Source organism: Macaca fascicularis, chromosome X, assembly GCF_037993035.2.
Source record: "Macaca fascicularis isolate 582-1 chromosome X, T2T-MFA8v1.1".
NCBI lineage: Eukaryota > Metazoa > Chordata > Mammalia > Primates > Cercopithecidae > Macaca > Macaca fascicularis.
The window spans coordinates 87,347,781-87,362,036 of NC_088395.1; the positions used below are offsets into that span (position 1 = coordinate 87,347,781).

Consider the following 14,256-nt stretch of genomic DNA (forward strand, 5'->3'; position numbering starts at 1 on the left):
AAAAAATAGTACAAGGCTCAGCCAATAACTACTGATCAAATATAGTCTTAAAGCTGTATAGACATAGGGCTGAAAGGACTACTGTTCATAGATCAGGCTTCTTGTACCACACCTATCATCATCAATATCCTCATCTTCAAATACAGAGTTTTTCAGAAAACAAGCTGTACGTAATTAAGCAGAGCTAAAATAACCTTGGATTCGTATTTTCTCTTTTACAAATAAATAACCTGGTCAACATTAGTTTTATTTTTTAAAAATTTCGCCAGGCACAGTGGCTCACACCTGTCATTCCAGCACTTTGGGAGGCCGAGACAGGTGGATCACTTGAGGTCAGGAGTTCGAGACCAGCCCAGCCAACATTGTGAAACCCGGTCTCTACTAAAAATACAAAAATTAGCCGAGCGTGGTGGCGCACAGCTGTAATCCCAGCTACTTGGGAGGCTGAGGCATGAGAATCGCTTGAACTTGGGAGGTGGAGTTTGCACTCAGCCAAGATGGTGCCACTGCACTGCAGTCTAAGCAATAGAGCAAGACTCCATCTCAAAAACAAACAATTTCATCAGAAAATAGAACATGGTCAGGAGCGGGGGCTCACGCCTGTAATCTCAGCACTTTGGGAGGCCCAGGTGGGTGGATCAACTGAGGTCAGGAGTTCAAGACCAGCCTGGTCAACATGGTGAAACCCCATCTCTACTAAAAATACAAAAAATTAGCTGGGCGTGGTGGCGCACGCCTGTAATCCCAGCTACTCGGGAGGCTGAGGCAGGAGAATCACTTGAACCTGGGAGGTGGAGGTTGCAGTGATCCAAGATCGTGCCACTGCACTCCAGCCTGGGCAACAAGGGTGAAACTCTGTCTCAAAAGAAAAAAAAAGAAAGAAAGAAAGAAAACAGAATGTATGCAACCCTCTGATTGGTTAAAATGTAGTAAGCATATATATTTCTATTAAGTAAACAGGACAATAATAGACTAAGAAAATACTGCCAAAAACATTGGAAAGTGGCCAGGTGCAGTGGTTCATGCTTGTAATCCCAGTACTTTGGGAAGCAAACCAGATCTCTTGAGGCCAGAAGTTCAAGACCAGCCTGGGCAACATAACAAAACCCCATTTCTACAAAAAAAATTAAAAAATTAGCCAGGCATGGCCGTGCATGTCTGTAGTCCCAGCTAGTTTTTGGTGAAGCTTCGTTGGGGGTTTCCTAAAAAAGATCCAACAGCTTGCAGTGAGCCGAGATCCGGCCACTGCACTCCAGTCTCGGCGACAGAGCAAGACTCCGTCTCAAAAAAAAAAAAAAAAAAAAAAAAAGCTCCAACAACTAAACAGATTAATATAGACTAAAATATTGAAACAAGCCACAAAAGTGACCAAAATGAATATGAATAAAATGTGATAATTCTAGTAAAATTACAAAAGTATAGAATTACTTCTTTCATGCATTTGATTCTATGGATCGAATTATGTCTCTAAAACCTTAACCAACAATAGTAAAAGTATATAGTCTTCAAAGTTGATGCCAATCACATCTCATAACATCAATCCACAGTACAACTTAAATAACACTAGTAAGTTCTACAGGCTATTGATATTCATGGCCATTGAACATCTTTTTGCTAGGGTAATATTAAGTGAAATATGGCAAAGAAACATTATTTCCAATTCCTTTCAGGCTTTCTGCAAAGTTCACTTATATAATTTGGAATGATAAACATCCCAAATCTTTATTTTTTTTTAAATCCTCTTCTAAACTTTTTAACTTGATTTGGTTAACATACACAGAAGTTTTAGACTGTCTTTTCCTCCAGCTAAACAAACCTAGCACTGTTTTACTTCTTCCCTTTGTGATGTATAAAGTTCTATTTCTATAAAGTACTGAGTTAAACATATAGAACAAACATCAAAAGATTAATAGTTTGGTGTATACTGAAAGAAAAATCTAAAGGAAAAATAATAATGAGGAAAGAAAAAACATGTTCATACTAGGATTAAACAGAGAAAATACTTTTTTTCCTTATATTTTACTTAATAAAATAAGCCCTCATATAATAAAATGTTTCATTTAAAAAAAAGCTACTAAATTATTAATCCTAATATTACTACAATACTGATTTCAGAAATGGATATAAGGGGCTAGAAACACATATAGGCTATATAAACCCATAAACACATCTTAAAAGGATACTTCAGTTTCCATGTGGCAACAATCATAGCACTTCCATCTATTTAATATTTAATGAGCACTTACAATGTAGAAAATACAAAAGATTGAGTTTACATTCCAGTTTAATTACTTGCAGGTGTGACAAGAATCTCTCGCTCTTCTCCAGGTACATAAAAGTAATGGCTTCAGAAGCAACTCACTTCAGGCACAATTATGAGAGTACAAAGAGGAGGAAGGTGGTAAGTAGAGGGAGGCAGGCCACAAAAAGCAAAACCTAGCAAAAGTATGATACATAGGCAAGATATAGGAACTACATAAAATTAGAGAGAGTGACATATATTCCTGGCAGAAACTCATTCACCTCAGCCGATAAACAGTTTAAATTAGACTACTTTCTTTCCATTTACATTTACATATAAACAAGAGATAGATCCCTCACGTCCAAGTGAATTCTGGCATGAAGAGTGACATATAACGATACAATGGCCAATAAGTCAAGAGTCAATCAATGCTAAATGAAAGCTTAGAGCAACATGTAAATATTAATTTGGCTTTAGAATTAATGCAAGGCTCCTGAGCTGTATACAGTGTAAATTACAGGCTTACTATATAAATTACAGGATATTGCTACATGCCACTTGTACTAAAGATAAAAAAACAAAAAACAATTTTTTTTTTTGCAGTTGCAAGATTTAATAGAGTGAAAACAGAGCTCCCATAAAATGGGAGAGGAACCAAAGGGGGTTGCCATTGCTGGCTCGAATGCCTGGGTTTATATTCCGATCACTATCCTTCCCCATGTGTTCTCAGGCGATAGATGATTGGCTATTTCTTTACCTTCTGGTTTTGTCTAATTAGCATTTTAGTGAGCTCTCTTTACTACCTGATTGGTCGCGTGTGAGCTAAGTTGCAAGCCCCTTGTTTAAAGGTGGATGCGGTCACCTTCCCAGCTAGGCTTAGGGATTCTTAGTCGGCCTAGGAAATCCAGTTAGTCCTGTCTCTCAGTTCCCACTCTCAACAAGAAAATCCAAGTGCTGCTGGGGAGGTTGGCCAATGACCGCTCTAACTGCTTCCTGCTGAATTGGGGAGTAGTAGGGGTCGTGCAGTTGAGATTTCCTTGGGAAAAAAATGTTTAAAAATACAGTCTTACTGCATCATACCCTTGCCTCAGTTTAGAAATATAAGCATGCATACAAAAATCAGTAGTATTTCTATATGCTAACGGAGAACAATATGAAAAGGAAATCAAGAAAGTAATCCCATTTAGTATAGCTATAAATAAAATAAAATACCTAGGAATAAACTTAACCAAAGAAGTGAAAGATCCCTACAATGAAAACTATAAAACACTGATGAAAGAAACTGAAGAAGATACAAAAAAGGAAAGACATTCCATATTCATGAGTTATAAGAAATATATTGTTACAATATCCATTCTACTCAAAGCAATCTACAGATTTAATGCAATCCCAATCAAAATACCAATGACATTCACAGAAATAGAAGAAATAATCCTAAAATGGATATGGAACCACAAAAGACCCAGAATAGACGACACTATCCTGAGTAAAAATAACAAAACTCGAGAAATCACTTACCTGACTTCAAATTATACTACAGGGCTATTGTAACCAAAACAGTATGGTACTGGCATAAAAACAGAAACATAGACCAATGGAACAGATTAGAGAACTGAGAAATAAATCCATATGTCTTAAGTGAACTGATATTCAACAAAGGTCCCAAGAACACATATTGGAAAAAGGACAATCTCTTGAATAAATGGTGCTAGGAAAATTGGATACCCATATGCAGAAGAATGAAACGAGACCCCTATCTCTCACCATATACAAGAATCAAATCAAAATGGGTTGAAGACTTAAATTTAAGACCTCCACCTATGAAACCACTAAAAGAAAACATTGGTGAAACTCTCCAGGACATTGGACTGGGTAAGGATTTCTGATCTCTTGAGTAATACCCCAAAAGCACAGGCAACCACAGCAAAAAAAGTTTGTGCACAACAAAGGAAACAATCAACAAAATGAAAAGACAACCCAAAGAATGAGAAAAAAATTTGCAAACTATTCATCTGACAAAGGATCAATAACCAGAATATAGCCGGGCACAGTGACTCACGCCTGTAATTCCAATATTTTTGGGAGGCAGAGATGGGAGGATCACTTGAGGCCAGGAGTTTGAAACCAGACTGGATAACACAGTGAGACTCTATCTCTACAAAAATATATATATTTTAATTATCCAGAAGTGGTGGTGCATGCCTATAGTTCCAGCTACTCAGGAAACTGAGGCAGGAAGCTCACTAGAAGTTCGTGGCTGCAATGAGTTATGATTGAACCAGTGCACTCCAGCCTCAGTGACAGAATAAGGCAAGATCCTATTTAAAAATAAATAAATAAAAATAACCAGAATGTAAAAGGAGCTCAAACAACTCAATAGAAAACAAAAATCTAATAATTCAATTTAAAAATGGGCAAAAGAGCTGAATAGACATTTCTCAAAAGAAAATATACAAATGACAAACAGGCATATCAACAGGTGCTCAACATCGTGGATCATCAGAGAAATGCAAATCAAAACTATAATGAGGGCCGGGTGCAGTGGGTCATGCCTGTAATTCCACCATTTTGGGAGGCAGAAGCAGGCAAATCACCTGAGGTCAGGAATTCAAGACCAGCCAGGCCAACATGGTAAAACTCCATCTCTACCAAAAAATACAAAAATTAGCCAGGCGTGGTAGTATGCACCTGTAGTCCCAGCTACTAGGAGGCTGAGGTGAAAGAATCACTTGAACCCGGGAGGCGGAGGTTGCAGTGAGCTGAGACTGCGCCACTGCACTCCAGCCTGGGTGACAGAGTGAGACCCTGTCTCAAAAAAAAAAAAAAAAAAAAAAAAATCCAAAAGACATGCAATAATAAATGCTGGTGAGGTTTTGGAGAAAAGGGAACCCTTGTACACTCTTGGTGGAAATGTAAATCAGTATAGCCACTATGGTTAAGAGTATGGAAGCTCCTCAAAGAACTAAAAATAGGACTACCATATAATTCAGTGATCCTACTGCTAGGTATATACCCCAAAGAAAGCAAAACAGTATATTGAAGAGATATCTGCACTCCCATGTCTATTGCAGTACTATTCACAATAGCCAAGATTTTGAAGTAAGCTAAGTATTCATCACCAGACAAACAGATAAAGAAAATGTGGTATATATACACAATGAATACTGTTCAGACATAAAACAGAATGAGATCCTGTCATTTATAACAACATGGATAGAACTAGAGAACGTTATATTAAGTGAAATAAGCCAAGCACAGAAGACAAACTTTACATGTTCTCACTCATTTGTAGGAGCTAAAAATTAAAACAATTAAACTCATGGAAACAGTAGAATGACGGTTACCAGAGGCTGGGAAGGATAGTGGGAAAGAGGGGGAAAGTGGGGATGGTTAATGGGTAAAAAAATATAGTTAGATAGAATGAGTAAGATCTAGTATTTGCTAGTACAACAGGGTGATTAGAGTCAAGAATAATTTATTGTACATTTTTAAATAACTAAAAATATAATTGGAATATCTATGTAACCACAAAGAAAGGATAAATGCTTGAGGTGATGGGCACCTCATTTACCTTCAGGTGATTATTACGCATTGTATCCCTGTACAAAATATCTCACATACCCAACAAATATACACATCTACTATGTACCTATAAAAACTAGAAACTGTGTATCAGTCTCAAATGAATGAGCCATCCTGCTACCATTTCTAGGTAATTTTATAAAAATTGTAATTAGGAAAATTCCTAAAATTGTTACCATGATGGATAATATCAACAATACTAGTTCTTCAAATAAACATTAAAGACACTTTTTTTTAAATTTTATTTTAAGTTCTGGGATACATGTGCAGAACATGCAGGTTTATTACATAGGTAAATGCGTACCATGGTGGTTTGCTGCACTTAACCTGTCACCTAGGTATTGAGTCCCACATGCCTTAGCTATTTTCCTGATGTTTTCCCTTCCCTCACCCCCACAAGAGGCCCCGGTGTGTGTTCTGCCCCCGCCCCGTCTCCATATGTTCTCATTGTTCAGCTCCCATTTATGAGTGAGAACATGTAGTGTTTAGTTTTCTGTTCCTGTGTTAGTTTGCTGAGGTTTGTTGCTGAGGATGAGATGGCTTCTAGTTTTGGTTGGTTCCATGTCTTTGCTATTGTGAATAGTGCTGCAATAAACATATGTGTGCGTGTATCTTTAAAATAGAATGATTTCAAAGTATGCACCTATCCAGAGTAGCTTACCTGTTCCCATATTATTCTAGATCTACACTATCCAATATAGAGGACACTAGCCACATGTGTTTGCAAATTACTTAAAATTAAATAAAATAAATATTTACTTTCTTTGCAATAATCTCCATTGTCAAAGAAGGTTCTATTGAGTAGCACTGTTTTATATAAAATACCAGTTAAAATATGCCCTGAAAAATTACTAATGTAATTCCAAATATAATGGGCAGAATGAAAAGAGGGACATGTCCATTTATGATAAAAATTCTATGCATAGTGGGAAGAGAAGGGAACATCCTCCAACCGAAAAAAAGGCATTTATCATTATACTTAATGGTGAAAGATGATCTGCTTTCACCCTATGATCAGGAACAAGGCAAACCTGTACACTCTCACCCTTTTAATTTGCCTATATATATACATACATAGATATGGAGGCTTGATCTGTTGCCCAGGCTGGAGTGCAGTCAGTCGTGCAATTTTGGCTCACAGCGACCTCCACCTCCCAGGTTCAAGCGATTCTCCTGCCTCAGCCTCCCAAGTAGCTAGGATTACAGGCATGCACTACCAAGCCCAGCTAATTTTTATATTTTTAGTAGAGAGGGGGTTTCACCATGTTAGCCAACCTGGTCTCAAACTCCTGACCTGATCTGCCCGTCTCGGCCTCCCAAAGTGCTGGAATTACAGGCGTAAGCCACCGCACCCGGCCTAATCCACCATTGTAGTAGAGGCACTAGCAGTTCAATAATTTAAGAAAAAGAAATAGAAGGCACATAAAATCAGAAAGGAAAAAGTAAACCTATCTTTATTTACAGACAACAGGGTTATCTATGTAAAGAATCACAAAGAATCTCAAGGAAAAAAAGGCATTAAATTTAGTAAATAAATGTACTGAGGTCAATATACAGAAAAACAAAACAAAACAAAAAGAAAAAAAATTCTATCTACTAGCAACAAACTGGAAATCAAAAATCTTAAACATACAATTTAAAACAGTATAAAAACCGTAAAATCCTTAGGGAAAGTTTTCACAATAGATGTGTTAAGACCTCAACACTGAAAACTACAAAACGCTGCTAAGAGAAATTAAAGATTTACATAAATAGAGAGATATACTACGTTCCTGGATTAGAACGCTCAATGCTGTCAAGATGTCAGTTATTCTAAAATGTCTCTATAGATTCAGTGCAATCGCAAAACCCCAGTACCTTCTTGTTGGGGAAATTGAGAAGCTGATTCTAAAATTTATGTGAAAATGCTAAGGAATGGAAAAGCCAAAACAATTTTTTAAAAATGAGAGCAAAGTTGGAAGACTCAGATAGCAGAGAGTCCAGAAAGACTCATATACACATGGTTAAATTATTTTCGACAAATGTGCCACGATAATCCAATGGGGAAAAAGATGGCCTTTTCAACAAATGATACTGGAATTAGACACCCATATGCAAAAATAAAAAATTTTTAAAAAAAGGAATTCAATCTAAACCACATACCTGATATAAAAATTAAAATGATCAAAAGTCTAAATATACAACAAAACTATAAAACTTCTAGAATATAGGAGAAAATCTCTGTGAGCATGAGTTAGGCAAATACTTCTTTGAACACAAAAAGTACAATCTTAAAGACAAAACTGATAAATTAGACTTCAGCAAAAATTTCTGTTCTTTGAAAGACACTGTTAATAACATAGGGCCAGGGACAGTGGCTCACGCCTGTAATCCCAGGGGGAGGCCAAGGCAGGTGATTGCTCAGCTCAGGAGTTTGAGGCCAGCCTGGGCAACAAAGCTAAACCCCATCTCAATTAAAAAAGATGGGAGGGGAGGGGAAGGGAGAGGAGGGAGAAGGGAGGAGACAACTGCATACTGAGAGAAAATATTTGCAAAATACAAAGGATTTGTACCCAAAATAGATAAAGAACCTCAAAACTCAATAATAAAAAAAAATCCAAACAACTCAATTTAAAAAACGGGTGAATACTTCACTAAAGATCTATAGACTGGCAAATATGCACATGAAAAGATACCAACTGACAGTATCAGAAGCTGGTGAGAATGTGGGACTAGAAATCTCATATATTGCTGGTGGGAATACAACATATAATAGCTACTTTCACAACAGTTTGGCAGTTTCTTATAAAGTTAAAGTTGTATTTAACATATGATCCAACGACTGACTGCACTACCTAGATATTTATTTACCCAAAGAAATAAGGAAAGACATTCATGCAAAGACCTGTACATGAATATTTGTAATAGCTTTATCCATAATAGGCAAAATTATTAAACAGATTATGGTAAACTCATAGAATGGAATACTACTTGGTAATAAAAGAAATAAACTACTGATACATGAAATGACACGCATGAATTTCAAAAGCACTGGTCTAAGTGAAATCAGACAGACACAAAAGGCTACTTACTACATGATTTAATTTAGATGACATTTTAAATAACGTGAAGCACAGTCAGTCACAAAAAGATTACTGGTTTCCAGGGGTTAAGCAAGTGATACTGAGGCTGATAAAAATGTTCCATATTTTTATTGTGGTGGTGGTTACACAAAAATGTATACAATTTGTCAAAACTTATTGAATTGCACACTTAAGAAGACAGCCTTTTATGTCAATAATATCCTAATATAGTTGACTTAAAAAAGTATCATGGCTATATACTCTGTCTTTGGAGCTATCTGATTGTAAAGCTGTCATACCAAGAAAATATGGTGACATCTGACCATGAATATGATAGATAGTCTATTTAGAAGACAAGCAATGTAACTTAGGCCAATCAAATAACTTCTCTGAGCTTTGGGTTTCTCTGCTGCAAACAAAAGGATTTTCAACCAAGTTCCCCAAATCTGTTCCCAGGAACTTACAGGATCTCTAGATCTGTTTCCAGGATCTTACAGATATTCTGGAAAGAGTTTCCATGCTTAAATTACTTGGGAAATGCTCCCTATTTAAGGTGAGCAATGCATTTTAACATATGAAAATTCCTCCATTCATTCAACTTTTCCCCATTTTTAAAAAGCTGTTTCCCACATTTACTTGACCATGAACTCCTTTCCCACCCACCCCCCCCACCCCTGAAAAAGAGTGTCAGTTCTTTATAGTTCTAAGATTCAACAGAACTTTCAAGAGGATATACCAGACAGGCGCGGTGGCTCACGCCCGTAATCCAAGCACTCTGGGAGGCCAAGGCGGGTGGATCATTTGAGGCCAGGAGTTCAAGACCAGCCTGGCCATCATGATGAAGCCCCATCTCTACTAAAAATAAAAAATAAAAAAATTAGTTGGGTGTGGTGGCGCATGCCTGTAATACCAGCTACTCAGAGGGCTGAAGCACAAGAATTGCTTGAACAAGGGAGGGGGAGGTTGCAGTGAGCAGATATTGTGCCACTGCACTCTAGCCTGAGTGACAAGAGACAAGAGTGAGATTCTGTCTCAAAAAAAAAAAAAAAAAAAAAAAGATATACCTTCATGATTAAGTTTTGTTTAGATTGGCAACCTATAAAACTGACTGGTTTGAAAGTAGCTATGGAGAACTATGATCCACAAAGAGAAAACTGCCTCAAATCACAAACTGGAAAGAAGATTTCATATCCATCTTAGTGAGTTTTTGTCAGGCTTTTAATTCTAAATAACTTAAATTTAAGCATCTTGAGTACCAGGTACTACGTGAAAATACATCATGATTGAATTGCCTCTGTTCTAAAAGCTCCTCCCCAAATAACATGCCAGATTTAAAATGAATTTAAAAGCATCAATGCCAGGGACATGACAATTCCTAAGCAATTACTAAAAGAATAACAAACAGATTCCAATCTGTGTAAACAGTTTATTTTACAAAACCAGCAGAAGTTTGAAAGTATATGCTTAGTTGAAAGAAAAAAAAAAAGCGAGAGAAGGGAAGAAGGGATAAAGAAAGCCTGTAAACCTAATACTGTAATGGTTGCTCTTTAGCACTTCACATGTGACCCATGAAGTATAACACACTAACAAAATAATGTTGACAGTATAGCTAAAAATATTGTATTTTGAAAATAAGTAAATGCATGAATAACAAAAGTTATCTCAATTCAATATATTAATTATGACTAAAGCTGGAAAATTCTGGTGGATAAACAAACTACCCTTGAAAGGAAAAAAAAAAAAGTTAGCAATACCATGTTCAATGAGACTCAACTTTTCCAAGTAACATCCAACCTATGGAAGAGTATTTTTATCAATATACTCCAGAGTATCCAATTTCCCTGAATAAGTCCCATGAATGTCTAATCAATGATTTTGTCTAAATACATCTTAAAAAATATTTCTAGCTTCAATTTACTTAACTTCTGAGGATAAACTACAAAGCTTATTGTATAAGAAATATTCCTTTTTAAAAAGTATTCATATTTTTCTATCTGAAATTCATCCCTTTCAAATTTACGCATATTCTGTAGGTACTATACACTATATAAAATAATGTAATTTTTTAGAAGAGTGAGAAAGTAATGGAGCAGAGGAGCAATTACTCACCCAGCACCTTGGTTTTGCACATACTTTGTGAGGGCGAACTTTAATATAAATAGTTTTGTATCTAGATCTCTTTGGGAACCACTACTATTATTTCTTCATAATGGTCTGGCCAGAGATGTCCCAAGAATAATTTGAATGAGACGTGAATTTCATTAAACTGGAACCAAGAAAGGTGACTTTTTGTCTTAATACAGACATATAAAAATGTATAACATCATTATAATTTTGGAAAATAACACATATAAATAATGTATTTTTGTTTGGGAAACTCAGCACATAGACATGTAAATAGACAACCATATGGCTAAAAACGTCTATACTATATTAAAAAAAAGTTTCTGCTAAGAAAGAAGTGAAATGAAATGAAATAAAGAAAACAAAGATCACCTTTTATAAAACATTATACGTGCTTTAAGTAAAAATGTTTAAAAAATCTGGACTAGCCATGAAACTCCTCAGGAATGTAAACAGTTTGTTTATGCTTCCAATTTAATTTTGGTACCTATTTTTGTCTTCCTACTGAGTTCAGTAAGGAAAGAATCAACAACCTGTTTATAACACACAGGTATATTACTCACCCACATTTGGAGGTTTCACATAATTTACAGGTAGTTCTGGAGGTCTGCCTCTATGTAGAGCCGCAAAAGCAGACCCATTCCATAGTGTACTCTTACAGTCTATACAAAAAGAACAAAGGTTAGCTAAGGAATTGAGCAGTTTGTTTTTTTCTTTTTTTTAACCCATGTCTCAGAAGCAAATGTCTGATTTTAATTTCATTTGTTGGAATACATTTTTAATTATTAAACCAAAATGAAAATAATAGGTATTTATTTGAACATGTTATAAACTAAATTTATAACCGGTAAACACCAACACCTAAACATATCATCTGGATATTTTATTTCTAAGCTAGCCTTGAACTAAAGCTTTTTTTATGCACATATTTGAATCTTATATAAATATATCACAGATTAATAAGCTTTAAAGTTTACATCAGTTCTTCTTGATCTTTAGGCTTACATGTCTACTCATATAAAACCGTATAAGCAAGGATATAACTATAGCACAAGTATGCCAGGGAAAATTCAGGCATATTTATACTTGGGTACATGCTCGTACTATGAAATACTTGCCAGTTGTGTCATAACAGATAAGAGCACCGCATATCAGACGGTAACTGATTATAAAGAGCTGTGTTTTTTTCTCTTTCATGTTTAAGTCAAAAAATGGAAGAAAATATTAAATATTACTAATAACTTGGCTTCAAAACAAAAAGCCAAAAGCTCTCTTGAAAGCTTCCAAATAAACTCAATTAAGAATTTCCTTAAATTATAAAATGAGATGCTTAAAATCTGGTATCATTACACAACTATTTATCTTGGAGAATTAGGATTTCTAAAAATAGTATGCTAATTAAACAAAACATAGACATAAATGGGCTGCTAGACCTTAAGTATTTATTACTCCAATAGACATCTTTAATGACTACTTTTACATGTTTATGTTTATCAAATACCACTTTATATGTTTGACATATTGAAGTTCCAGGTAAAACGTGGGAAAAATCTGTAAAACACTGAAAATGAACAGAGTAGAAAAGCTTATTTAACAATTACTGAGGCCAGGCGTGGTGACTCAAACCTGTAATCCCAGCACTTTGGGAGGCCAAAGCGGGTGGATCACGAGGTCAAGAGATTGAGACCATCCTGGCCAACATAGTGAAATCCTGTCTCTACTAAAAATACAAAAATTAGCTGGGCAAGGTGGCACACAACTGTAGTCCCAGCTACTCGGAGAGGCTGAGGCAGGAGAATTGCTTGAACCTGGGAGGCGGAGGTTGCAGTGAGCCGAGATCACACCACTGCACTCCAGCCTGGTGACAGAGCAAGACACCGTCTCAAAAAAAAAAAAAAAAAAAAAATTACTGATGGGTTGATATTTTTGCTTAAATATTTTCAAATATTAAAACTGTACATATAATTTTCATTTACCTGTTACAAAAAGCACAATATCATTAGGATGACATTATCAAAACTAATAAAGTGTAAAAACATTATAATGAAAGAATATGTTAAGTATTTATACTGTATTAATCAAAGCAGCAATCTTTGAGATCTCTATTCCATGATTACAAAGGTATTTTATATTCTTTACCTCTATATATTCACTTCTACACAAAAGTACTCCTTTTTAGGTCTCTAAAAATTTACTTGTACACTAAGAAAACAAAAACAACATTGGCAAGATAAGAAAAACTAGTATTTAGAAAAGCATGGGAACATTTACTCAACCTAAAAATAAGCTACTCTCCACTCCTTCCTCCGATATCACAGTTCTAAATTCTGAAAATCTCACCTTTGGCATCCCGTAGCAGAGACTGCCGACCGACACCTAATAATGTCTGTACCCCAGGAACACTCTGAGGGATCTCTTTATCTAGTAAAGGACCAATTCTCTCACAAATTTTAAGGAGGTAGTCTGGAGGAATGTGTGCATTTGCTGCCACCTAAAAAAGTACACAGGAAAAACACATTTATTTGGTTTAAAAATATAAATCTATTCTACTACTAAACTGTTCCATTATAGAGCAAAGTACAGTTTTAAAATATAGAATCAGGCCTGGGCATGGTGGCTCATGCCTGTAATCCCAAAACTTTGGGAGGCTGAGGCAGGTCGATCACTTGAGGTCAGAAATTCGAGACCAGCCTGGCCAACATGGTGAAACCCCGTCTCTACTAAAAATACAAAATTAGCCAGGCATGTTGCTGCGCACCTCTAACCCCAGTTACTCAGGAGGCTGAGGCAGGAGAATCACTTGAACCCAGTAGGTGGAGGTTGCAGTGAGCCAAGATTGGGCGACTGCACTCCCATCTGAGCAACAGAGCAAGACTCTGACTCAAAAAAAGAAATAAAAAAATAAAAATAAATAAAATATGGAATCAGAGCCAGGTGCAGTAGCTCAGGCAGATAATCCCAGCACTTTTAGAGGCCAAGGCAGGTGGATGGCTTGAGCCCAGGAGTTTGATACCAGCCTCGGCCACACAACAAAACCCCATTTCTACAAAAAATACAAAAATTAGCTGGGTATGGTGGCTGCACCTGTAGTCTCAGCTATTCGGGAGGCTGAGGTGAGAGGATCACTTGAGCCCCAGAGGCAGAGGTTGCAGTGAGCCGAGACTGCACCACCACACCCCAGCCTGGGTGAGAGAGAAAGACCTCGACTAAAAACAAAAACAAAAACAAAAACAAACAAAAATACAT

The 14,256-nt window shown here is 36.3% G+C and overlaps 1 protein-coding gene across 5 annotated transcripts in view; it reads right to left on the minus strand.

The window, feature by feature from the left end:
• Positions 1-14,256, minus strand: part of BRWD3 (bromodomain and WD repeat domain containing 3) — a 134,926-nt gene that overhangs the window by 105,420 nt on the left and 15,250 nt on the right. For all 5 annotated transcript variants that reach the window (XM_015443968.4, XM_005594021.5, XM_045384127.3 and 2 more), the window contains exons 5-6: positions 13,351-13,501; positions 11,574-11,672 (exon numbers count right to left, since the gene is read on the minus strand). In XM_015443968.4, coding sequence (XP_015299454.1) covers positions 11,574-11,672; positions 13,351-13,501 — 250 coding nt within the window. The remainder of the gene's footprint in view (positions 1-11,573; positions 11,673-13,350; positions 13,502-14,256) is intronic.